General features: G+C 58.2%; 1 protein-coding gene across 5 annotated transcripts in view; it reads right to left on the reverse strand.

The window, feature by feature from the left end:
* Nucleotides 1-1,582: 1,582 nt before the first annotated feature.
* Nucleotides 1,583-23,915, reverse strand: part of NACC2 (NACC family member 2) — a 90,083-nt gene continuing 67,750 nt past the window's right edge. For all 5 annotated transcript variants that reach the window (XM_073806795.1, XM_073806796.1, XM_033859051.2 and 2 more), the window contains 4 exons: nucleotides 10,666-10,830; nucleotides 8,407-8,512; nucleotides 8,014-8,111; nucleotides 1,583-6,549 (listed from right to left, as the gene is read on the reverse strand). In XM_073806795.1, coding sequence (XP_073662896.1) covers nucleotides 6,044-6,549; nucleotides 8,014-8,111; nucleotides 8,407-8,512; nucleotides 10,666-10,830 — 875 coding nt within the window. In that variant the 3' untranslated portion in view covers nucleotides 1,583-6,043. The remainder of the gene's footprint in view (nucleotides 6,550-8,013; nucleotides 8,112-8,406; nucleotides 8,513-10,665; nucleotides 10,831-23,915) is intronic.

Genomic DNA, 23,915 nt, shown 5'->3' on the forward strand with positions numbered 1-23,915 from the left:
AGGGGACAGAGCCAGGCTGGCAGGTGCCCGAATCCCCTCCTCCTAGGACACCGGGAGGCTCGCATGGAGAAAGCAGCTGAGCTGGGCTGGGCGGCTGGAGCCAGAAGAACCGGCAGGACCCTGGGTCCAGAGCGGAGCCCTTCCTCAAGATACCCACCTCCCCACCCCCACCCGGGCCCCAGCTCTTCCCGCCGCCGGGGGCTCGGGGCCCGCCTGAATGGGGGCGTTTGGGGGCCTTCCAGGGGTGCAGCCTGTGGCCCTGAGGTTGGGTGTCTCCACCAGCCCAGGTGCGAGACCCGGAACCCACTGATTCCGCAGCTCTGAGGTCCCGGGCAGGAAGGGGAAGGGGCTTGTACAGGCCCAGCTGGCGGGTGAGCCGGGCTCCGGGCAGCAGGGCGCAGCTCTGAACACAGGACCTGAGGCGCTCGGCCATCGGGGCTGGGCCCTGGGGTCGGCAGGCGCGCCTGGCTCTCCCCAAGCTTGCCCCTGTGTGTGAATGTGGCCCCTGCAGGAGGGGGTGGATCAGGGCGACCCCAAACCAGCAGACCCACTGCTGCAGGGGCCCATCGGGAAACCACGCCCACCCGTTTTAGACTCTGTGTCTGCTCCATGCTGGCCATGGCTCCAGGGGACCCTGTTCTGGGAAAGTCACACGAAGCAGACCTACAGACCCCTGCCCCTGGGGGAGGCAAGGTAAACAAGTGAGCAAATAAATCCACCCCTAGCTTGGGCACAGCAGCTGCTACAAAGCCTGAGAAAGCAGCAGAGGCCGGGGATGCTTCTAGAAGCAGGTCAGAGGTGAGCCTTCTGGACAAGACCTCGCAGCACAGAGCAGATGAGGAGCCCACCATCCAGGTGTCCGAGCGTCGGAATCGCGCGTGAGGGCCCCAGACCTGACCCGTGTCTGTGGGACACACTGACGCAAGGCCTCATCCACCGGGGCCCAGGGGAGCCCAGAAAGGTCCTATGGGTACAGCAGAGGAGCGCAGGGGGGACAGAGCTGCCAGGCCTGAATCAGAGAACCCCAGCCCTGGGCTGGCCTGGAGGGACGGTTCCAGGGACGGTCAGGGGATGGAGTAGCCTGGCCTGGCCCCGGGGCGGGGGGCGGGGGTTCCAGTCGAGCCAGGTGACCTGCTCCACCCATGTGCAATTCCCCCTCCATCCACCTGGGGGCAGACCTAGCCCAGGAGCAGGGGAGGAAGGGGAGGGAGGCAGCCGCACACCTAGAGTGGCAGGCAGGTGAGCCAGGTGAGGTGGATGCCCCAGTTTGCAGACAAGAAAAAGAAAAGGAGAGCCTCACCAGTTCACCCGGAGCTCAGGGCCCTCCCCCAGGCACTGGACCTGAAGGACATCCTACCCACCAGCCCCCTTCCCTTGTAAGATACTGGGGGGAGGGGGAGGTAAGTGGGGCAGGTGTGGATGGTGGGCAGCGAGGCTGGGGATGGCCCTTCCCCCGCCCAGGGCTCCCGGGTCTTGAGGGTGTCCTGGGATGGTTGACCACCCTGCTTCCAACAGCCCACCCCCTCCCTGGCTTCTCAATGTCGCCCCCCAACACCACTGGGCGAGCAAAGTGCAGGCAACCTGGGTTTGAACTGACTTTATTATTCTGTAAATGTGAATTTTACAAAGCGCTTTACAATGAACGATCACATCCTTTTGTTTGTTTGTAACGGATTTCGCCTCCTGAACCGGCTCTGAGCACACTGCAAGCCCTCGGTTTCCTGGTCGCTGGCGGACGTTGTCTTCTGAGTTACGATACGGTGTCAGCCGTGGCGAAAAAGCAACAGTCTGGACTCTGCCAATTAGCAGCACGGAAGAGAGGGAGGCGCCGGAGGAGCAAACAGAGGTTTCCTCCTTCTTCTTCAAAAAACAAAAAACAAAAAACAAAAAAAAAAGAAAAGTAAAACAAACAAAAAAAGCCAGCCTCTTCTGCAGCTGAAATGGAACTCAGTGTTACCGTGAAACAGGCCTCCTTTATACAGCACAGGACAATTTATTGATTTATTTTTAACAGTCGTGAGTTACAGTACTACATAGCCGCTCCACGGACTCTTTACAGCAACCGTCTCCTTGTCAAAAGTCTCTTTTTCCCCAAACATTCCGTCCAAAGGATGAATGGTCTATTTGCACCCAGTGCCATCCAAGTGTTCAAGTCAAAAATATTTATACATTTTATATTTAGTTCTTTTATTTTTTTTTGCTAAAAATAGTATTGCAAGTTTTGGCTTCTTTTGACATAAAAATTACAATCATCTGCAAAACGCTAACAGGGAAGCACTGACCAGAATTCCAGCAGGTCGTCCGATCTGAATGCTTTAGACACTGCGTCACTTTCCTTTCCGTTTTTCTCAAATAAACAAAACAACAAACAGAACCCACAAACCCTTGCTAGGTCAGAAACACCTTGTACCGAGCCCCCCGTGGTCTCCGGCCACCGGCGGGTGACGCGCCCGGAGCTGGCTGGATGACGTAACGACAGATTCATGCAGCAGCAACATTTGGAAACAGTAGTTTAAAGCTCAGGACGGCTCTGAACTCTCAATTCTGTGTTTAGGGTTTACTGCTGGCAGAGGCAAACAGAGGTTTTCTCTGAGTTTTCAGTTGGTTAATGGGCCCTAGGCCTTTTTCTACTTGCAGCAAGATATTTCCATAAAGATAACCCGTTGGAGGGGCATCCAAGCCATCAACGGCTAGGGTGGCGCGCATGGGGCCAGTGCTGGAGGGTTCCGGCCATCAAATGGGGACAGGTCAGGGCCGGGCACACAGCAGACCCCTCCCAGGGCGAGCCTCTCTCTGCATTCCTCCTTCCTCTAAGGCCGCCGAGGAATGCGTTTTCACGGAGGAGAAACAGGCCCGGCTCCGGGACAGCGGGCAGGGGCCAAGGGCTGCACCTCAGAGGCCTCTCCCCTCGCCTCTCGTCCACATTCAGGGGCAAGGAAAGCCAATCAAATCAAATGCAAGGTTAAGCAACCACAGAGGACTCTGGGCGAGACCAGGCATGTGCAGAAAGCAAGATGGGATTCAAGTACCAAGGCCGCCGGCCCCGTGGGCGGCCCCACCGAGCTCACAGTATGTCGCATCTTCCCGTCCCTTCTCCTGGACCTTTGCACTCGTCCCAGCTGCTTCCCCGGCACACCCCGGCCGCTGGGGAGGGCAGGAGAGGGCAGGCGGCCGCTGGAGCTCAGGCCAGCCGCCCGCCACAGCCGCTGGGACGGGCCCAGTCCTTCTCTCCTCCAAAGGCGCTGACAGGACTTAGCTCTATGTAATAGTCTCTATGTAGTTATACGCGTATTGCTAATAGTCAAGCTTAGGGATAAAGGCGCAGACATCTCATAAATACTGAGTGGCTTGTCTCTCGGTCTACAGGGTCTGGGTGAGTCAGGATCACGCTCACAGGACAGGAATTAGTCGTCTTGTAAACAGAGGAGGGGGAGGGTCTGGTTCTCTTAATTGGTTTTCCTTGGGAAAAATGATCAGAAGATGCTAAGGCACTCTGGAAGGCCCCTCCGAGCCCAGGCCCGCCGCCGCCCACCCCGAGGAACATTCAGGACGCAGAGGGAGCGCCCCGGCAGATACAGTCATCAGCCACGCCCGTCTGCAACGCTCCCAACCCACGTCAACCGCGGGACACATTAGTGCAAAACGCTTGGCCTGGCCCGCCCGGGGCGCAGGGAGAGCTCAGAACCCATTCACATTTGATTATTATTAAAGTTTCACCTGTAGCTCTTGCCTTCCTTACCCAGAACAACAAAACAGACGGCGATGATAAACAATGAAAGGACAGAGGTCACGGGACATTGTGCTAGCCTGAGCGGCGGTGAGGCCGGCTCAGGGAGGCCCCCGCCTCCCCCGCTGGACCAGCGGCACCCCTCCTCGTCCTGGCCTCGGGTGAGGGCCGTGCCCACCTTGGAGTGGAGGAGAAGGGAAGAGCGAGCCCTTCTGTCAACAGCCAGGACGGGCAGCCGGCCCCCAAAGGTCCCCAGGGATGGTGGAATGAAAGTGCAAACGTGGGGCAGGGACAGATGAGGGGACCTCCGTCTGGAGCGGGGGACGGTGGGGTCTGCCTCACCCACCACGCCCCGCCCCACAGCCTCCTGACAGCTTAGGGGGTGTGGCCTCCTCCCAACTCCAGGAGGACTTGGTCCTGGCCCCTGGTGGGCTGTGGGCCTGGGGGGGGCCCTGCCAGCTCCAATCCCACCTGGGCCTGAGACAGAGGAGGCCCGCCTCTGGGCCAGGTGGTTGGTCCGAAGCCCCAGCAGGAAGGAGCTGCAGCCCCTTGGGCCGGGGCCACAGGGCTCGGCCCTCCCTGCGCCAGTGCCCACCCAGGGTCCCCCGACCCCGGCCCGGAGCCATCAGCGCTCTCTGGACAGCAGGCACCTGTGTGGCCTGGCTGGAAGGCGCCCCCGCCCACCCCCCCAGGTCTCCCCCAAGGGCCCTCCACAAGGGAGGGCTGCAGTCAGCAGGACGAGCCTAGCCCCCCGCTCTGTCCCCAGGCTGCCTCCCGCTGGGACCCACACGAGGGCGGCTCCACTTTGCGGGTCAGGAGGGTTGAGCCACGCCTGCCCGACAGGGGACGAGACGGGGGGAAGCAGCAGGCCCGCTCAAGTCTGGGGGCGGGGTGTGCCTCTGGCCAGGCCTGGGGGCTGCCTGGGACTCGAGGGGAAGGCAGCCCCTGGACGTCTGGACACGAGCACTTCGGACAGCCTGCGCCCCTCCCCGCAAACAGCAATTAAACTTCACAGTGAGCTTTCCAGCCTCAAACCAACACTTCCACGCCCCCGCCACCCCGCCCGCCATGCATTCCAGAACCCGTGCACCTGCAAATCGCCCCAGCTCAGGCCTGTGCCCACCATCCACCCACCCACCCACCGCGTCAGAGGCGCGCATACCCCAGGGCTCGGAGCACATCCGGGGGAGCCCAGCACCGAGGGGCCTGGCTCCAGCCCCATCCCAGCCCCCCGCTCCCTTCCTCCGGAACACACCCTGGCTGCACTTCAACAGGAGGCGAGTGGGACCTGGCCGGGGCGGGCAGGGGGACATGGTATCCAGGTGGACCCACCCCCAAGCCGTAGTGGGTTGGGGCAGGGACCCCAATCCTCCCTAATTTTTTTGCTCTTTTGGGTCTGAAAGTTTCCAAACCATACATGAAATAGATCTGAATTAAGACGAAAACAAATAAACAAACAAACATAAACCCAACGTGGCTGCGGACTGCGTGGGCTGCCCCGGGGCAGCGGCCCCACCTCACAGGATGGTGGGCGGGTGGCCGGGCGGGTGGCCAGGCTGGAGCCAGCAGGTGCCAGGGCCGGCAGCCCAGGCCCTGGGTCCCAGGTGGACCGAGGGTCCATGGAGCCGCAGGGGTCGGGCAGACCCCATGGGCGCGGGGCAGGAGAGCAGACGCAGCCCAGATCGCTTCCACCGCCCACAGTGACCAGCACAGCCCACCACTGTGCCGTCACCACCGCCCCCGCATACGCTCACACACGCTCCGCACACACACCCACACCCCACACGCACGGCGGACCCGGCGGGCCTGAGCCCCGAGTCTCAGGAAGAAGGGAGAACAAGGAGTTTGGCCCCTGGGGGCCCAGCCCTGGCCCGTGGTCCCGGAGGAGTGGGGGGGTCCCCACGGGAAAGGAACGAGGGTCCCGAGACACGTGCTCCCGCCCCACAGGCCCCTGGCTTCGCCCCAGGCAGAGGGAGCCGTGGGGGCAGGAGGCCGGGCACCAGGGTCTGGCGGCCTCTCGCCCCCTCCCCGAACAGGGGGAGGGAAAGCTACAACGTGGAGACTAACCTCTCGAATATCAAAAAGGAGCCCCGGGACCTTCCTCGCAACTAGGTCGCCAGGGGCCTAATCGTTTACAGTATAACGAATGCATTTGTTTCCTTCATGAATTTTAAATACAAGCAGAATAAAAATCACATTTTTTTCAGGCAACAGTAGCAGTTCAGTAGGTAAGTGGCTTGACCACATCTGTCTGTATTAGTAACGCATGCAAGCAGCTTCAGTACCCGCCTTGGCGCCCCGTCCGGCCTCGGGCCCCTACAAGGTCCCTGCGTACGGGCCCTCCGGTCTCCTCCCTGCGGCCGGCGTCGCGGGCCGGCTGCTGCTGGCGCTGCCCTGCTCGAAGGGCTGCGGGGGGCTCTGGCCCTCGGCAGGCAGCGGCTCAGGCGCGGCCACCTCCTGGACGACCGAGCCGGCCCCGTCGGCCTCCGAGCCGGCCTCGAAGGTGGGGTTGGCGGAGGTGCCCAGGTCGACATTCACAGCGTCAGTTCTCAGAGCCACGATGGCGGCTGCGTCGCCCCGCCGCTCGGCATAGATGCGCTGCTCAAACACCTGCGCGGTGGCGGGCGGGAACTCGGGGTCCAGGGGCGCGCTGGCGGCCGAGGAGCCCATGACCGTGCGGTACATCTCCACGCCCTCGGGCAGCATGGACTTGATCTTGGGCAGCCAGCGCTTGCGGACGCGGCGGGCATTGGTGCACATGTCCGCGGCGATCACGTTCATCTCGCTCTCCTTGAAGCTGGGGGCGAAGTTCTGACAGTACACTGCAAGGACAGGGCGTCGGGAGGTGGCGTGAGCGGCCACCCACCCGCAGGAATCCCACGATGCCGGCCCTCCGCCTCCTGAGGGGCCGTGGGACCGAGATACCCTGGACAAGCCAGGGGGCAGAGCACTCTGGGCTGGAGAGGCCGCCGCGGGGCCAGTGGGGCAGGCCGGGCACCTCCAGGGTCTCCTCCACTCTGTTCCCCTCTGGCAAGGGAGACCACAGGGCCACCGAGGCCCCTCCTGGGTCAGCCTGAAGACCAGCGGTCACCTTTCTCACTGCTGGAAGCCCCACCCTGCTCCTCTGGGACAGCCTGGGGGAACCTTCAGGGGAGGGGCAGTCAGAGCAAACAGGACCCCAGCCTGTGGCTCTAGCGGGAGCACAGAGGGCCCAGGGGGCTCTGGCTCCTCCGGACCACTGGCTGGCAGTGCGGCCTTGGGTGGGCCCCCATCTCTGGACCTCGCTTTCCCACTCTGTCCCACCCACCTTGCATCCTTGGTCAGACAAGCCTTTGAGAATCCCTGCCCTGGTGGAGTGGGAATCGGGGCAGGGCCTGGGCGCCCACTCAGCTGTGAGGCTCGGGTCTCTCTGGGCCCGATCAAAGGGCTGGCATGGAGTGAGGAGGGGGCCGGCTGACACCTGTCTTCAGCCCAGTCCCTGGCCCGGAGACCCCAGCCTAGCAGTGGCATCATCACCCGCAATAAGAACGATATGCCCTCTCCCCCCTTCTCCTCTAGGAGCCTCACGACCCAGCTCTCCGAACAGCACGGAACCCAGAGGCGGGGCCCCCAGGGTGAGCCCCCTCCACTGCGAGCCCTGCTCTGGGGCAACACCAGCTGCACCCCCTCTCCGCATCTTCCCAGAGCCACTGCCGGCACCCCACCCGTGCTTTGGGACGCGATTACTGGCTGCAAAGGCCCCTCTTTGCTCTAAAACAGAATTAGCCTCACAAGAGAGATTTTTTAAGCCAGAAAACTAAGACAGTGTTTCGCGTGCCGACAGCTACAGGAGGACGTGCTCTTGGCTGGCCCGTGCCGGGCACCGGTGGCTTCCTCCTCGTCTGGGGGGTGCAGGGGGGGACGGGGGCGGCGGTCTGCCACCGAGATGGACCAGACTCCGCCCCCACGGGCCCGGCAGCGGGAGGCAGAAGCGGGCCGAGCAGATGGCAAAGGCTCAAAATAACCCCAAAATGTAAATAAGCGGTTTTGTTCCAAAAGGAAAATTAGATCTATTTCACATATTAAAATAGTTTCGCAGCTGAATTCATCACGCTTGGAAACCTACCAAGAATGTTAACACCTCGAGACCGGGCCCCCGCGAGCTGCTCTTTTCTCCCCCTCGACCCTGCGGCCCGGCTTGCTCCTGGGGAGAAGCCACCTTTCCCAGGCTGACATCCGAGGGCCTGGGGGCTCCTGGAGCTCCTCGAGATGCCTCCCCACCCCCGAGACCCCAGTCCTCCTCTTACATTTCACAGCGTTCAGGACGCGGCTGTCCAGCGGCTTGCGGCTCGGGTCACTGGTGGACGAGCGGATGCCCGTGCCACAGCTGTTGGCTAGCGTGTTCCTGGAGGGAGGACAGGAAGGGGGGCAGCGTGAGGCCGCCGGCTGGAGGGGACGCACGGGAACGGGGACCCTGCCTGCACGCCCCACCGCCCCTTAGGGGAAGGAGCCCCCCCAGTGGCATGGAGCCGGTGTGCTTCTTCGCTTTGCGGGGACGGGGGTCCACAAGCCCTCCCCAGACCCGGGTCTGGCCGACGGCCTCGGGCTGACACCTGTGAGGTCGGGAAGGTGGGGGAGCCTGGACGCACGGCCTCATCTAGAGAAGATTCTAGAGACCGCAGGGCCCGCGGGGGACCTACCTGTCGAAGAAGGTGGCGAGGAGGCGCCGCAGCAGCACCTTGTGCTTCACCCCCGCGCACAGGTGGCAGTTCATCAGCTGGCCACGCGTGATGTAGACGCCGGAGCCTGCGGCCGCCACACACGGAAGGGAGGCCCTCAGCCCCAGACCCAGGGCCACGGGCGGCCCAGGGGCTGCTGCGGCCGGGGCGGGCGGCCCGCGGGTGAGGCAGGGTCTGGGGCAGCCCCCCTCCAGGCCTGGGACCCCACGCTCCAGGCCTTCCCCGCTGCACTGGGGCCCTGTCACCAGGAGCAGGCAGCCTTGGTCACACGCCTCAAAGGGCTGTCCCCGAACTGCCCTCCCAGCCTTGAGGGGATGGCCTGGAGCCGACCTGCGTTTGCGTTTGGGAAACACTCATCTTGCCTCTCAGTTCTCCCTGAACACCGAAGAGCCGTGGGCAGTGATGGGAGCTGGAATCATGGAGGTCGGGCTGCAGCTCCCCCCTGCCCAGCACTGACCTCTCCGGGTGCCGGGACGGAAGAGCCGGCCCAGGGCGGAGACGGGACCGGTGAGCCCCGCGGCGCTCTTCACCCCGCGGTCTGGCCAGGCCGGGCCCCCGCCAGGGTTCAGGCCAACGAAGGACAGGGAGGACAGGAGCCTCGGGGAGGCCTGTTTACCCTGGACGCTGCCCGTGGAGAGGAGCTTCTGCAAGAGTCAGCCGTCGTGAAGAACACGGGCGCCTGCAGGGCCTCATCCGGGCCTCTGTCTACGATCTGACTTTTTACGGGGCACGTGCTGAATCTCCTCATGGGAAAACGTGAGCATGGTTCCCTTCTGGGCGGCGGGGGGCAGGGCAGAGATGCGAGGACCCCTGCGAAAGCTGCCCTCCGGCCTCGGGGGCCCTTCCCCAGCTTCACGTTTTGTTCCCCACGAGCCAGGCCTCCAGAGGAGCCCACAGGCACCGGTTAAGAAGCGCGTGGCTGACTCTAGATGGGGACCACCATTGGGCGTCTCCGGCCACGACACACCCAGGGTCCCGCAGGGCCTCACCCCACCCAAGGCCTGCAGAGGCTCAAACCCAAGGGCAGGGCAGGTCACCCTGAGCCACACGGGCCGGACGGCCCCCTCGCTGTGGGGAGATCTGTAAAGGGGGGCTTAGAAGGAGGCCTGGGGCCAGGTGGGGCCTGGCCAGGGAAGGCGGCCGGCCTGCACCCTTCCCAACCCCAAACTGATAGACAGGCCTCCCTGGGGACCACACCCATCCCCAGGGCCCCGAGAACCCGGTGTAGCCTGACGCTGGCGCTCCCTGAACAGAGGAGCTGGGTGCTGCTTGGAACGATGCCAGGCAGCAGGGGCGGGGGGCTCGGGCATGGCCGGGGGCATCCCCACCCCACCCAGGTCCACCCAGACCAGCCAACACCGCCCAGCTGCCCTCCTGTCGGCTGAAAGGCGAGGCCGCCTGCTGAGGCGTGGTTCCAGAAGGGGGGACGGCTCAGGCAGAAGGAACCCCATAACGTTGCCCAGGCGCGGCAGGCGGGTGCCGGTCAGGAGTGATGGCCCAGCAGCTCACGGAGGAAGAGGCAAGGCCCCATCAATTCTCATCTTCCCGCCAGACAGCCTTAAAAGTCTACAAGGAGGGACTTCCCTGGTGGTCCAGCGGTTAGGGCTCTGCGCTCTCACTGCCGAGGGCCCGGGGTTCAATCCCTGGTCGGGGAACTAAGATCCCACACTCCTCACAGCACGGACCAAAAAAAATCTACAAGGAGCTGTGAGGCCGAATGAATCCCAACACTGAGAAGATAAATATTTCCGACAGGCACGAGCCCTAAGGGGCTTTGGACCCCACCGTGTTGTTTGTTTTTACAGAAGAAACAAGTCCATTGCTGCCTGGGAGCTGCCTTTTGGAAGCTCTGGTCACTTACCCCTGGAAGGAGGCAATTGGACACTTGGGGAGCTGGGGGTGGGGTGGGGTGGGGTGGGGTGGGGGGACTAGTAAACTGCAGGGACTTGGTTTTATCCCCGACCTAAATTAAAACACAATCATGATTGCAGTCCTTGCCAATCAGAAGCCCGACCAGCCCAGGGGATTCAATTAAAATGCTAAATTAATTCAATTGAATAACTCCTCTTAATGACACATTCTTCTAAAAGGAAATTAGAGGAAATTTAAGATGTTCTTTTTTTTGACTGACTGGTGATGAGTCCATTGTTCACAGCTCCGAAGAAAAACTAAACGGCAGGGCAGCTGCATACAATAGACAGGGTGGGGGCGAGGCCTCACCTGCCACCAGCTCCAGCTTCTCGCCGGGGTCCCCCTCGGAGTAGAGTTTGGGGTGGCAGCGGTACCCGATCTGGCTGATGAGGCTGGCGGGCAGGGCCACCAGGTCGCGGCGGATGAGGACGCAGGAACGGCTCTCCAGTGGCACGGGCTCCGGCTTCTCTTGCACTGTGGGCCCAGAGGCCACCCAGTCAGGGACACAGCAGAGCTCCCCTCCCGCCCACCCAGGCCCGGACCAGGCCTGCCGCATGCCCACCCTCCCCGCCCAGCAGGTGCTGCCCCTGCCGGGAGGACCCGAGTGAACCAGAGAGCAGAGAAGGCAGGCGAGGGACTCCCAGCCGGCCTGGGAGGCTTCCAGGGTGGGGATGTCCAGCAGGCTGAGGCCTGCAGGGCGAGCGGGAATGAGGGCTCAGGGCTGGGGGTGGGGGCAGGGCGGAGGTTGGGCAGAGCGGGGGAGGGGAACAGCTCTGTACGGTCAACCGCTCCCCAGCCTGTCTCCTCACAGCAGCCCCCCTGCACGCGGGCACCCCGCCCCCAGAGGCTGCACCACGCATTCCTGGCCAAGAGCAGCGCCATCAGTGTTCGCCACCAGTAAAGCCAGGCGGTGGCGGCCGGGCAGCACCGGCTCCGGGCCTCCGGGCCGTCTGGGGAGGTTCCTGACAAGCCACTACTGGGGGCCATCCAGGGACCCCCAGGCGCGCCAGCACCTGCAGCTATGATGGGGCGGGAGGATGGGGAGCGGGGGAGGCCCCCTCGGAGTCCCCGTGTCACACCCTGAGCCCGAGCACCACGCACGGGACACCCAGCAGAGCATGGCCTCGGCCCCGTCCCCCCCGCCCGGCCTCCTAACCACCCACCTACCCACGGGCCCTCTGCAGGGGCTCAAGGCTGGGCTGGGGGTTCCCTCTCGGGCTCATGGGGTGGGGGGCCAGTCTATCGGGCACTTGCGGGGCACCCAGCACACCCAGGTGCCTCCCCAGGCGCTGGGAGGCCGAGGGCCTGCCCCCTGCTTGCAGGGAGTGCCCAGCCCTGAGGGTTCAGCAGGTGGCCAGGCCGGGTGAGGGCAGCGGCCACGTGGAGGCCCCCATGGTGGGCAGGACCCCACCTCACCAGGCTCGGCGCCCCAAGACCCTACAAGCAGGCCCCCACTTCCTGCCCTGCGCCTGCCCCCCGTCCCCTCCTCATTTTCCTGCCCGGCGCCAGCAGCCCAGGCAGCATCACATGCCCGGCCCCCACTGCACGGTCAGCTGGAGGTCTGTACCCGGCCGGGCTCTACCGCAGGCCGGCCTCCCCGTTCAGGCTCACACACGGCCACCCGTCCAGCACTCCTCACCCAGCGGCCCGCACTCAAGCCATCCTGGCCAGACACAGGGCAGGGGCACGGCCTCCCTCCTGTGTCCCCAGCACATGGCGATCCTGGGTCACTCCTGGGAGGGCCACCTGCTCCCGGCAGCTGTCGTCGTTGAGAAATCACAGCTGCTCCAGGGCGGGCCCACGCCACACACCTGGCTGAGCAGCAAGGCCTGCAGGTGAAGGCCCCAGGGCCCGTCCCCCGGGCACCCACCCGTCACGTGGGCACCCAGGCAGGGTCTGCAGGTTGGAAAGGCTCCGGGCTCCTCTGATGGCTACCCGGGGCTGGGTTTTCCTTGCTGAGGGCGGCGGCTCTCATTAGCAGCCTCAGTGACCACTGTGGGGGAGAGCGCACCTCCCAGGGCTCAGACACCCAGAGGGCAAGGCTGGGCTGGAAGCCTTCCTCCAGCAGCCTCAGGGCAGGGGCTGAGTGGCAGAGCCTGTGGCGGAGGTCCCGAGGCCACTCCAAGATGGTCAGAGGCAGCCCCTTGGGCTGGCCGGTGTCCCATCCCCTCTGCACTGACACCCCTTTGGGGTCACAGGGAAATTCTGCAGAGGCACCTAAGTCTGGGGGAGGCCAGGTGGGGCTGGGAGAAGGACCTGGAAGCCCTTCAGGAGGGGGAGGTTGGCAAGGAAGGGTGCCCAAGCCCCAGACCTGGCACCGTGTGAGCATGGATTAGCCCCTAGTTATCTCTGCACCAAGCTCTTGTGGGGGAAAGGTCAGGGCTGCCCAGTCCCTGAAGGGCCAGCATCCCCCAAACCACAGGGCGAGTCCCGCGGGAGAAGGCAGGATGGTCAGTTCCAGCCCCGAGGATGGGTTGGGGACCCACCTGTTGCTCTAGCCTACCCGGCCTGGGTCTGGAATCACCCGCTCCGGAGTCAGCCCCAGTCCCCACCAGGGGACCCCCAGACCACCCCTCCCCCTGTCCCCTCGGGGCTCAGCCGGTCCTAGGGAGGCACCTGTCAGCATGCACAGGGTGAGGGTGGCACGCGGTGCCTTCGGCCTGGCGGCGGCCAGTTCCAGTTCAAAGGAGGGAGTTTTCCTGAATCAGCCCAGCCCTGGGCGAGGCTGCAGCACAGCTCAGGGCAGAAGTCCGAAGGGTGGCCGCTCGGGGGGTTCGGGCAGCATTTCCCACCTGGCATGTTTGGGGAACGCTGACAGTGGGTGGGGGCAGGTCAGCAGAGAGCCGCCAGAACCTTCCAAACCCGGAATTACCCAGGGGCTCAGGGAGCACAGGAAAAACAACCCGGATGATATTTTAAAATATAATTACCCGCCCTTCCCCTCCCCCTCCCCCTCCCCCTCCGCCAAGTCTGCTGTGATTACACTCGCAGATGCAGACTCGGGAGCAGGGCGCCTCGGGAGCAGGGGGAGCAGGGCGCCTCGGGAGCAGGGCGTCTCGGAGCAGGGCGCCTCGGGAGCAGGGGGTGCAGGGCGCCTCGGGAGCAGGGCGCCTCGGGAGCAGGGGGTGCAGGGCGCCTCGGGAGCAGGGCGCCTCGGAGCAGGGCGCCGGCGCTGGCGCCGTGGCATTTACATAAAGAGCGCTCACCAGCAGACATAATCCCCACGTACAACTCCTTGGCCTCGATGTTCCTCCAAACAGCAGAAGTTGTCTGCGCTCCACACGACGCCCGCCCCCCCAGCCCCAGCACGGCTCCCCGAGAGCCAGAGGCTGTCAGATCCAGAAGAGCCAAAAGAACCACTTCTATTTCTGCTCCGCCATGTGCCGGATACTCTGCACCCGCTAAAAATACCAGCAGAGCGGCGGCTCATCTGGAAAGGTGCTCCGAGCTGCTTCACGTGCCCCCGGCCCTCCCCGCCCCGAATTACCCCCCATGGCCCGGCCCGAGCTTCCAGCGGCCTCCTTCTAGGGAGGGGTGCCGAGTTACAGACAGGTTCTGGAAACCCAGGAGAGTCTGTGCACCATAGTGACGGGGCCGCTCCAGTCTCCCTGGCGGCCTCTGGCGGGGTCACTCCAGTGCCTGACGGCAAGGGTGATGGGAGACCCCTCGGGGGGCTGTGGGCAGGGGTATGGCAGCCTGCAGAGACCCCTCGGATCACACCCAGGTCTCCCTGCGCACGGAGGACCCGGCGGCCGCCTGCATCGTCAACGGCCCCGGTTATAACCCTTTATAACGTTGGTTTCTAGGATCGTGGGCTCCAAATACTTAGGCCCCGTGAAATGTGGAGAGAAGCGCATGAAAGCAATTAGCTGTTTGTATCGGGGGGTGAGCAATCCCTCTGTGTGTAGGGAAGGTGAGTCACGGCGGTAAAGGTCCCGATGGAACCATCTGGAACAGCAGCTAATCTGGGCAAACGGGCAGCAGGGACAGAGGCAGGCAGAAGCTTCCCTCAGACCACAAGGGCCGAAGAAGACACCAGTGTGTTCAGAGGGTGCATGGTGGGCCCTGCAGGGTCTCTAACTAGAGAGGAAGAGGGGTCCAGGCTGTGCCTTCGAGGTCCTGCTGCCCCCACCACGACACCTGCCTGAACCCAAACAGGGGAGACATCACACAAGGGAGGTGAGCCCGACACGGACGGACACAGCCTGCAGGACCCACTCGTGTGAGGTCCCTGAAGGAGTCAAACCCACGGAGGCAGGAAGTGGACGGTGGGGCCTGGGGCTGGGGTGGGGGGAGGGGAGCAAGTGTCGAGTGGGGACAGTTTGGAAGGTGAGAAAGTTCTGGAGGTGACGGTGGCACAAGGTGCACGTACCTGGTTCTGTGCACTCAGAAGTGGTCTTAACAGTAAATCTTACATCAGCTACACTCTACCACAATAAAAAAAAACTTTTTTTTAGAAGAATGAATGGGGGACTTCCCTGGTGGCACAGCGGTTAAGAATCCATCTGCCAACGCAGGGGACACAGGTTCGAGCCCTGGTCCGGGAAGATCCCACATGCCGTGGAGCAACTAAGCCCGTGAGCCACAAGTGCCGAGCCCGCGTGCCGCAACTACTGAAGCCCGTGCGCCTAGAGCCCGTGCTCCGCAACAAGAGAAGCCACCGCACTGAGAAGCCCGCGCACCGCAACGAAGAGTAGCGCCCGCTCGCCACAACTAGAGAAAGCCCACGCACAGCAACCAACACCTAGCGCAGCCAAAAATAAAAAATGAATGGAAGGAGGGAAACCGGGAGGGTCACGTTGACCTCAGTCCTGAACTTCCTCAACCTCCTGAGGGTCAAAGACTGGGAATCTGAAGAAATCACTGGACCCTCTCCTTGGGCAACACACACCAAGACACCCGACCACAGGATGCTGTCATGTCCAGGAAGCCCCAAAGGGCCCCTGTTCCCGTCCCCAAATCCATAGTGTGTCCTAGGGAGTCACCATCAGAGACAGCATAAGCAGCCCCCGCCCCCGGGAGCCCCGGCAAGGTGGGTGACCACCGGCAGGTGCCCAGCCGCCCTGGTCCAGCCGCAGTGTAGCTTTGCTGAGGTTGGGTGGGGCGGACAGGGGACAAAAAAGGTGATGCCCACTCCACGGAAGTGTATGCCATTTGTTCAGATGGCAGCATAAGAAACCGAACCCCTAGTTCTTAATTATATAGAAAAATACAACTGAAAACCAAATGGAAAGAAAAATGCTGCACCACACCACCCGACACCGGCTCCCCACAGTGCACAGTGACCAGGCCTGCCAGACACACAGTGCGCGGTCCGGAGACAGACCCACACAGGTACGCTCGGCCGGTCTGTGATAAAGATGCAGACGTACCCAAAGAAGGAAGTGACAGTCTGCCAACAAACGGTGCCAAGTCACAGGTCACACACAGGCACAGACCCATGAGCCGAACCTCACACCTTACGCGAAGATGAACACGAGTGGGTCTTAGATCTAAACGTAAAACGCAAAACTACAAAACTTTCACCAGAAAACCTGTGATCTTGGCTTCAGCTAAAAGCCTAGACATGACTCCACAAGCACAATCCCTAAAAGAAATTAAATGAGAAACTAAACTTCATCAAAATGAAAAACTCGTGTCTACAAAAGACGAGAAGACAAGCCAGCTACCACCGACCGAGGAAAGATCTGCAAACCATGTGTCTCCAGGGAGGTCTCTCAAAACTCAACAGGAGGAAAACGAAAAGCCCAATTTTAAAAACAGGCCAAAGCAGAAAGTAACACACCATCGTAAAGCAGTTATACTCCAATACAGATGCTAAAAGAAAACAAATGGGCGGAAGATCTGAACAGACACTTCGCCAGAGAACACATAGATGGAGATGCTCGACGTCCTGAGCCGTTAGAAAAATGGAAACTAAAGCCGTGCTGAGATGCCACCGCTCGTGATTAGGACGGCTCAGTGGCTCAGTGGGACCTGGGCGCAGCACGTGCCGGCAAGGACACGGAGCCACTGGAATGCTCGTCCCGGTGGTGAGGACACTGGAAACCACGCGGCAGTTTGTTATAAAGTTAACCGTATGCACAGCTGAGCCAGCAATTCCACTTTTAGGTATTTACCCAGGAGAAGAAAGAGATGAGGGCTGGACGCGACGAACCCCGTACAGAAATGTCCACACCCGCTCTGCTCACAGATGCCCCAAACGGGAAACACCCAATGTCCTGCGTCAGGGGAAGGGACAGCCAGGAAGCCATCCACGCGACAGTCACCACAGGGCCGCAAGAAGGAACAAATTATTGATGCACAACTTGGATGGATCCCAGGTTCACTGCGCCCAGCAGAGGGGCCAGTGTCCGGGGTTATCTCCCGGGCAGGTCCGTGTGTCGGACACGCTCCAAAGACAGAACCATGGGGACAGAGAACAGTGGCCGCCAGGGGATGGGGTTGGGGGGTGACTGTCGGAGCAGCACGGTGGAGTCTTGGGGCCCTGGGGGTTGGTTGACGGAGCTGTTCTGGGCGGTGGACGCTCAGGCCACACCACCCCATGCCAGGTGGCCGCCTGGCCCTCCCCAGCCCCCTCCCGCTCAGCTCCGGGTGGCCTCCACTCGTGACAAACGCACCACGGGTGGGCGATCTAGCCCATCTCTGCAGCTGCCAGCTCAGTGCCAACCAGACTGGCAGTTTTGAAAGGGCCACACCCGTGAAGGACACCTGTGCACTGAACACACCTGTATCAGCATCCCAGGAACAGGGCAGGTGGTGGTTCCTACAGATGCACTTGGGCCCAGGCGGCTGGGGGGGTCACCACGGGCATCATTCTGTCTTTTCCGTGACACCAACGTAACTGTGATACACCACCGACTGTAAGATGCATCCCATTTCTTGGATCTAAAACGGGGGCACGAAATGCATCCAAGAGCCAATGCAATTTGGCATGTGGGGTAAAAAATAGCAAAAGTCTGGCAGGGAAAAGCCAGTAAGAAAGAAAAATAAAGGTGGAAACAGAAACACGCGGCCAAGAGCCGGGAGGACCTGTGTGTAAACCCCGGCTGCCAGGACACAAAGGGACACAGCGGGTCTCCAGGCCCTGTGCTCAGGAAGTTACAGGCACAGCTGCTGGGGAAGACGCAGGGCCGAGAGACCAGACCCTGGACGGTGCTCCAGCAGGGCTTTGCGGCCATTCGACCTGGTGACTGGCCCCGCGGGCCACGGCTCAGTACACTCGCAACTCCCTCTGGGCAGCTCCCCCTCCCACTGAATGGAAGCCCATCCCAATGAAACCTGGTGCTGTCCCTCCCCAGGCCCATGGTTCTGGGTTCTTCTGTCTCCTGCGCCCAAATCTGGCCCTAGGAGACCCCACCGGTCCCCTACCTGGTCTCCTCACCCCCACCACAGCGATCCCGGCAGCTCTTCTATCGCCAACCTGACCACGTCCCTTTTCTGTTCTCCATCCTCCTGTCCGGTGCTGACCTTGAGACGCTCGCAGCCTCCCTGCCCACCCGTGGATGCCTCTGGGGACCAGAGTGGGAGGCGGAGGGGCCACGTGGGAGAACGGCTTTTCACTGTATGATCGTTCTACATTCTTTAAGATAACGAGCACACGTTAGCTACACAAAAATACATGCACTGAACTTGTAAAATACCCCGGAGACGCCCACTGTGAGGAGGAGGCAGTAGCCAATAGTGGACCGAGTCCCTCGGCAAGAACAACTCTAAAAGCTGCATTAAAAAAAGTCGCCCAGTCGAGAGTGTCATACTAAGTGAAGTAAATCAGACAGAGAAAGTGGTATCATGAGATACCACTTATATGTGGAAACTTAAAAAATGATACAAATGAACTATTTACAAAACAGAAACAGACTCAACAGACATAGAAAACAAACTTACGGGGGCTTCCCTGGTGGCGCGGTGGTTAAGAATCCGCCTGGCAATGCAGGGGACATGGATTCGAGCCCTGGTCCGGGAAGATCCCACATGCCACAGAGCAACTAAGCCTGTGCGCCACAACTACTAAAGCCCGCATGCCACAACTACTGAGCCTGCGTGCCACAACTACTGAGCCCACGAGCCACAACCACTGAGCCTGTGCTCTAGATCCCGTGAGTCACAACTACTGAGCCCATGTGCCACAACTACTGAAGCCCGTGCGCCTAGAGCCCATGCTCTGTCTGCAACAAGGGAAGCCACTGCAATGTGAAGCCAGCGTGCCACAACGAAGAGTAGCCCCTGCTCGCCGCAACTAGAGAAAGCTCGTGCACAGCAACGAAGACCCAACTCAGCCAAAAATAAAATAAATAAATTAAAAAAAGAATGTGGTGTCCCGCATATGGGCTGGACAAACACCGAGATTTGGGGCCTGCTGAGGAGGCAGTGCTCTGGGGAACACCCAGGCTTTCAGCCAGAGACCTGGGAACAGCCAGGGCCCAGGAGCAGGGCAACCGGTAACGTCCAGCCTGACTTCCTCCAGGAGGTCACATCACTGCTTGATAAATCCGACGGCCGTTCAGGCAAACCTCTAACAGGTCCCAGACCCTCTCTGGAGCAGCTCTGCTTCGAGCTTCCAAAATGTCTTCACACAATGTGAAGCATTCAATAAAAAATTACCAGCAATACAAGAAAGCAAAGCCAAATGATTAAAATAAAACCCCCACAATTTACAAAGAGACATTAGATCAGACCCGTGGGCGATCTGTAACAGGTTCAACAGGCAGACACGGCGTTTCAAATAACTACTCTTAATTTGTGCAAGAAATGTACAAGATGGAGAATTTCACCAGAAAACTAGAATCAATAAAAACAATCAAATCCTAGAAATATGATTGGTTGAAAAGGAAATTAAACAGAGCACATGAGAAGACTGGTGAACTGGAAAATAATTCAATCCAAAACTTCCAGGTTAAAGCAGCAGAAGAAAAAAGAAATAGAAAAGTCTTAAAACAGAATAAAAGTCACCTGGAATTCCCAGGACGTGGTGAATGCACACCATGTGTGTCACGGGAGCCCGGGAAGGAGGGCGGGTGTGTGGGGGAAGCTATAATGACCCAGAACTCCAAACTGATTACAGACATGAAGCCACATGAAGATCCCAGATAAGAGGGCGAGGGTAGGGAATTCCCTGGTGGTCCAATGGTTAGGACTCAGCGCTTTCAGTGCTGAGGGCGCAGGTTCAATCCCTGGTTGGGGAACTAAGATCCTGTAAGCTTCGCATCAGGTGAACATCAGAGAGAAGGGTGCCAGGGCAGCTCTGCTGATGTAAGACCACGCAGACTTCAAAGCAAGAAACTCTCCTGGTGCTACAGGATATTTCATGATGGTAAGAGGACCAGGTCACCAGGAAGATGAAACAAGCCTGCAATTGACAGGCACCCAAACCAACACTTCATAATAACAGGCAGAACTAGAAGGAGAAATGGCAAACCTATAAGCCTCCCTGGAGATCTGAGCACCCCATCTCTTGAGCCAACATAAGAAGATAAAAACAGATCTGAAAGAGTATGCAAGATTTGATTTAACTATTGGTGCACCATAGTTTTTGTCTAGTGCCTATGGGACATTTGCTGGGGCCCAGAGTCTCAAAAGACGTCAGAGCAATGAAGTGACCACAGGAAATTTAATTCAGAAATTACAACAAATAGATGACCGGAAAATCCAAAACATGTTCGAAAATTTAAGCAACACACCAGGACATAACCCAAGGGTCAAGAAAAGAAAAATCACGAAAGCACTGGGAAATATGTTTGACTGAATGATGATGGAAACACGACATATCAAAATGGGTTGGGTAGAATTAAGCTGTGCGGACCAGGAAGTGGACAGCCCTGAAGTGCATATATTTCAAAAGGCGGAGAAATCAATCGATCAGAAAACTAGGAAAAGAATAGCAGATTAGGGCTTCCCTGGTGGCGCAGTGGTTGAGAGTCCGCCTGCCGATGCAGGGGACGCGGGTTCGTGCCCCGGTCCGCGAGGATCCCGCATGCCGCGGAGCGGCTGGGCCCGTGAGCCATGGCCGCTGAGCCTGCACGTCCGGAGCCTGTGCTCCGCAACGGGAGAGGCCACAACAGTGAGAGGCCCGCGTACCGCAAAAAAAAAAAAAAGAATAGCAGATTAACTCAGAGGAAGTAGAAATAAATTGAAATTAAAAAAATATATATGTAAGTACAGTTGACCCTTAGACAATGTGAGGGTTGGTGACCCGACCCCCCCTGAGCAGTCGAAAAGCTGCATATAACTTCTGTCTCCCCCCTAAACTTAACTACTAATAGCTTACTGTTGACAAGAAGCCTTACATGTGCAGTCAGTTCACACACATTTTGTGTATGTATTTGTACTGTATTCTTAGTCAGCTAGAGAAAAGAAAATGTTAAGAAAATCATAAGGAAGAGAAAATACATTTACAGTACTAGACTGTATTCACCGAATATCTTAAGTTTACATCGTCTGTTTACAAGACGAATCACCTGTCTCTCAGTACCTGCATCAATATTGTCTTATAGGATATGAACACTGTGGGTATTATACGTGTTCCCAGCAGTAGACATCAAAACGGAAATGTGAAAAAGAAATGCATATTTATTTACAGGGACTGTATTTATTGCAAAAGATCTGTGTATAAGTGGACCCGTGCAGTTCCAAGGTCAACTGTACACATAAGAGAGAGAAAGCCAAAAGCTGGTTCTTTGAAAAGACTAATATGTTGGAAAAATCTCCAGCAAGACTGAATGAAGGATAATGAGGCAAAAAGACACAAATTAACAATATTAACTGTTAATATTATATTAACGTGACACAGCAGAGTCTGCAGAACAGGGGCTGGCAAACTTCTACCGTAAAGGGCCAGAGGGTCGTCAGTCTTTTAGGCTGGGTTCTGTTGAATGTCCTTCGTGTTTGCTTTTTCTCCTTTACACACCACTTTAAAAATATAAACAGCATCGCTAGTTTGTGGGCTGTACCAAAACAGGCCATGGGGCAGATCTGACCCAAGTCACAGCCTGCCACTTTCTTCGATAAACATTAGGAAGATTTTAAGAGGATATAAGTAGTAGATTCATGCCAATAAATCTAAAAATTAGATGAAACCTATAAGCTTGAAGAGAAACACAACTTACCAACACTGACACAAGAAAAAGAAATTTGAACTTGGACCTAATAAAGACATGAATCTAATAAACACCGTCCTGCAAAACACTCCAGGCCTAAGTGGCTTCACCTGGGCATTACTTCAAATATTTAAGAAATGGACTAAGGTTATACAAACTCTTCCAGGTCATTTTTAAAAGGGGGGAAGGGTGATAATTGTCGAATCATTTTATGAGGCCAGATAACCTTGCTAGCGAAAAAGGGAGAGATTACCTTAAAGGAAAATGAGAGGGCACCCTCTCTCGTCCACATAGTGGCAAAAATCCTAGAGAAAATATGAGGCAATATGAAAAGCACGGGCTTGTCCCACGCAGCCGGTGGCCCAGGCGCTGGGTCCAAACTCCCGCGCCTCTGATGTGGGTCTGGGGTACCTACACTGGCGCCCACACTGTGTGTGCCTTGTGTGGGTGGGGGGTATGCATTTAACAGGTTTCCCAATGTTTAGGCTGGAGCTCTGTGGTGGGCAGGGGGGCACCCCCGGCAGAAGCAGGGGCTCCGCGCTCAGGGTCCGGCCAGATGGGAGCGGTTCCCTCAATTTAGCAACTGCTGGACACCTGGCAACCCACCTGAGGCCTCCCTCTAGGAGATGAACACTGACTGGGGGTGGTCACAGCTCCAGAGAGCCCCCCCAAAAAGGGCAAAAAAATTAGGCAGTTGAACCCAGAGGGATGTAAAAAGGATACCACATCACAACGAGGTTGAGCTTATTCCAGAAACACAAGGTTTTTTAATATTCGAAAAAGCAATTTATAACATTAACAGAGCAGAAGAGGAAAACTATATGACCATTTCAATATTTAAAGAAAAGGCTGGGGCTTCCCTGGTGGCGCAGTGGTTGAGAATCTGCCTGCCAGTGCAGGGGACACAGGTCAAGCCCTGGTCCAGGAAGATCCCACATGTCACGGAGCGACTAAGCCCGTGCGCTACAACTACTGAAGCCCGTGCACCACAACTACTGAAGCCCATGCGCCACAACTACTGAAGCCCATGAGCCTAGAGCCCATGCTCCGCATCGAGAGAAGCCACTGCAACCAGAAGCCCTCGCACCACAACAAAGAGTAGCCCACACTCACTGCAACTAGAGAAAGCCCGCGCACAGCAACGAAGACCCAATGCAGCCAAAAATAAACAAACAAATAAATAAAAGGTCTCATTAAAAAAAAATAATAATAATCCACCACCTGCCAATGCAGGGGACACGGGTTCGAGCCCTGGTCCAGGAAGATCCCACATGCGCGAAGCAACTAAGCCCACGAGCCACAACTACTGAAGCCCGCGTGCCTGGAGCCCGTGCTCCACAACAAGAGAAGCCACCACAATGAGAAGCCCACGCACCGCAACGAAGAGTAGCCCCCGCTCGCCACAACTAAAGAAACCCACACGCAGCAACGTAAGACCCAATGCAGCCAAAAATATTTTAAAAATCCCCTTTAAAAAAAAAAAAAAAGTAAATCTTGAGCCCCACATCACACCACATTTAAAAAAAATCAATTCCAGATATACTTACTACAGAGAGAAAAGCCTTAATAACAAAGCAGGGGAGTCTGAATCTTGACTGTTAGAGGGGAAAACAGACGTAAGGAAGAGAGGAGGCTGGGAGAAGCCTAGGACATTGAGTTAAATTTGGAGATACCAGTACAAACTCGTGATTTTTAAATATATAAATTCCTAGCTCTGACTACTAAAAGGGTATAAAAACAGCACCCTAGTAGCAATAAGCAAACGTAGCACCCAGATCTTGGTTCCTAAATACCATTCCCCACTCAGAGGGAAAAAAGCTGACTCCAGGGCTGGGGAACAGAAAGCATAAGATGAGCCTGGGATATTTTGCTGAAAAAGACAACATGAAAATGCTTAAAAAAAAAAAAAAGTAACTTTATACTAACACCAAATAAACAACAACAATAAGTGAAGGAATAAAATAAAGAAGTAGGGGGTCTGGAGAAGCTCTTCCCTACAAAAGACCACCAACTAATAAATGTAGGAGTTACGGAGTTCTGATCACCACTTTGCAACCATCAGAGTAGTGATCGATCCAGGCAAGAGTCATCAACAAACACTAAAAGGGTTGGGTGAAAGGCTAATGACACACCTTCTCTTCTCACAGTGACTCTACCTGGCAGAGATCACCTTGACCAAACGACCTTAGGGGCCATCACCAACACTGAGCCAGGCCAGGGTCGTGGCTGGAGGAGGACACAGCACTGCTCCTGTGGAATCCCAGCAGAAACGCACACCAGGCACCCAACCCAGCAGACCCAAACAGAGGGACCTTCTGCAAAACAGCCAGCCCGTGTTCTTTCAAAAGGAAAGTCTCATGAAGGATAAAGGCTGAGAATCTATTCCAGAATAAAAGAAGAACCAGAAATGCAACGTGTGATTCTGAACTGAATACTGGATCAGAAAAACCCACGTGACCACAA

This window comes from Tursiops truncatus, chromosome 6 (genome assembly GCF_011762595.2).
Source record: "Tursiops truncatus isolate mTurTru1 chromosome 6, mTurTru1.mat.Y, whole genome shotgun sequence".
Taxonomy (NCBI): domain Eukaryota; kingdom Metazoa; phylum Chordata; class Mammalia; order Artiodactyla; family Delphinidae; genus Tursiops; species Tursiops truncatus.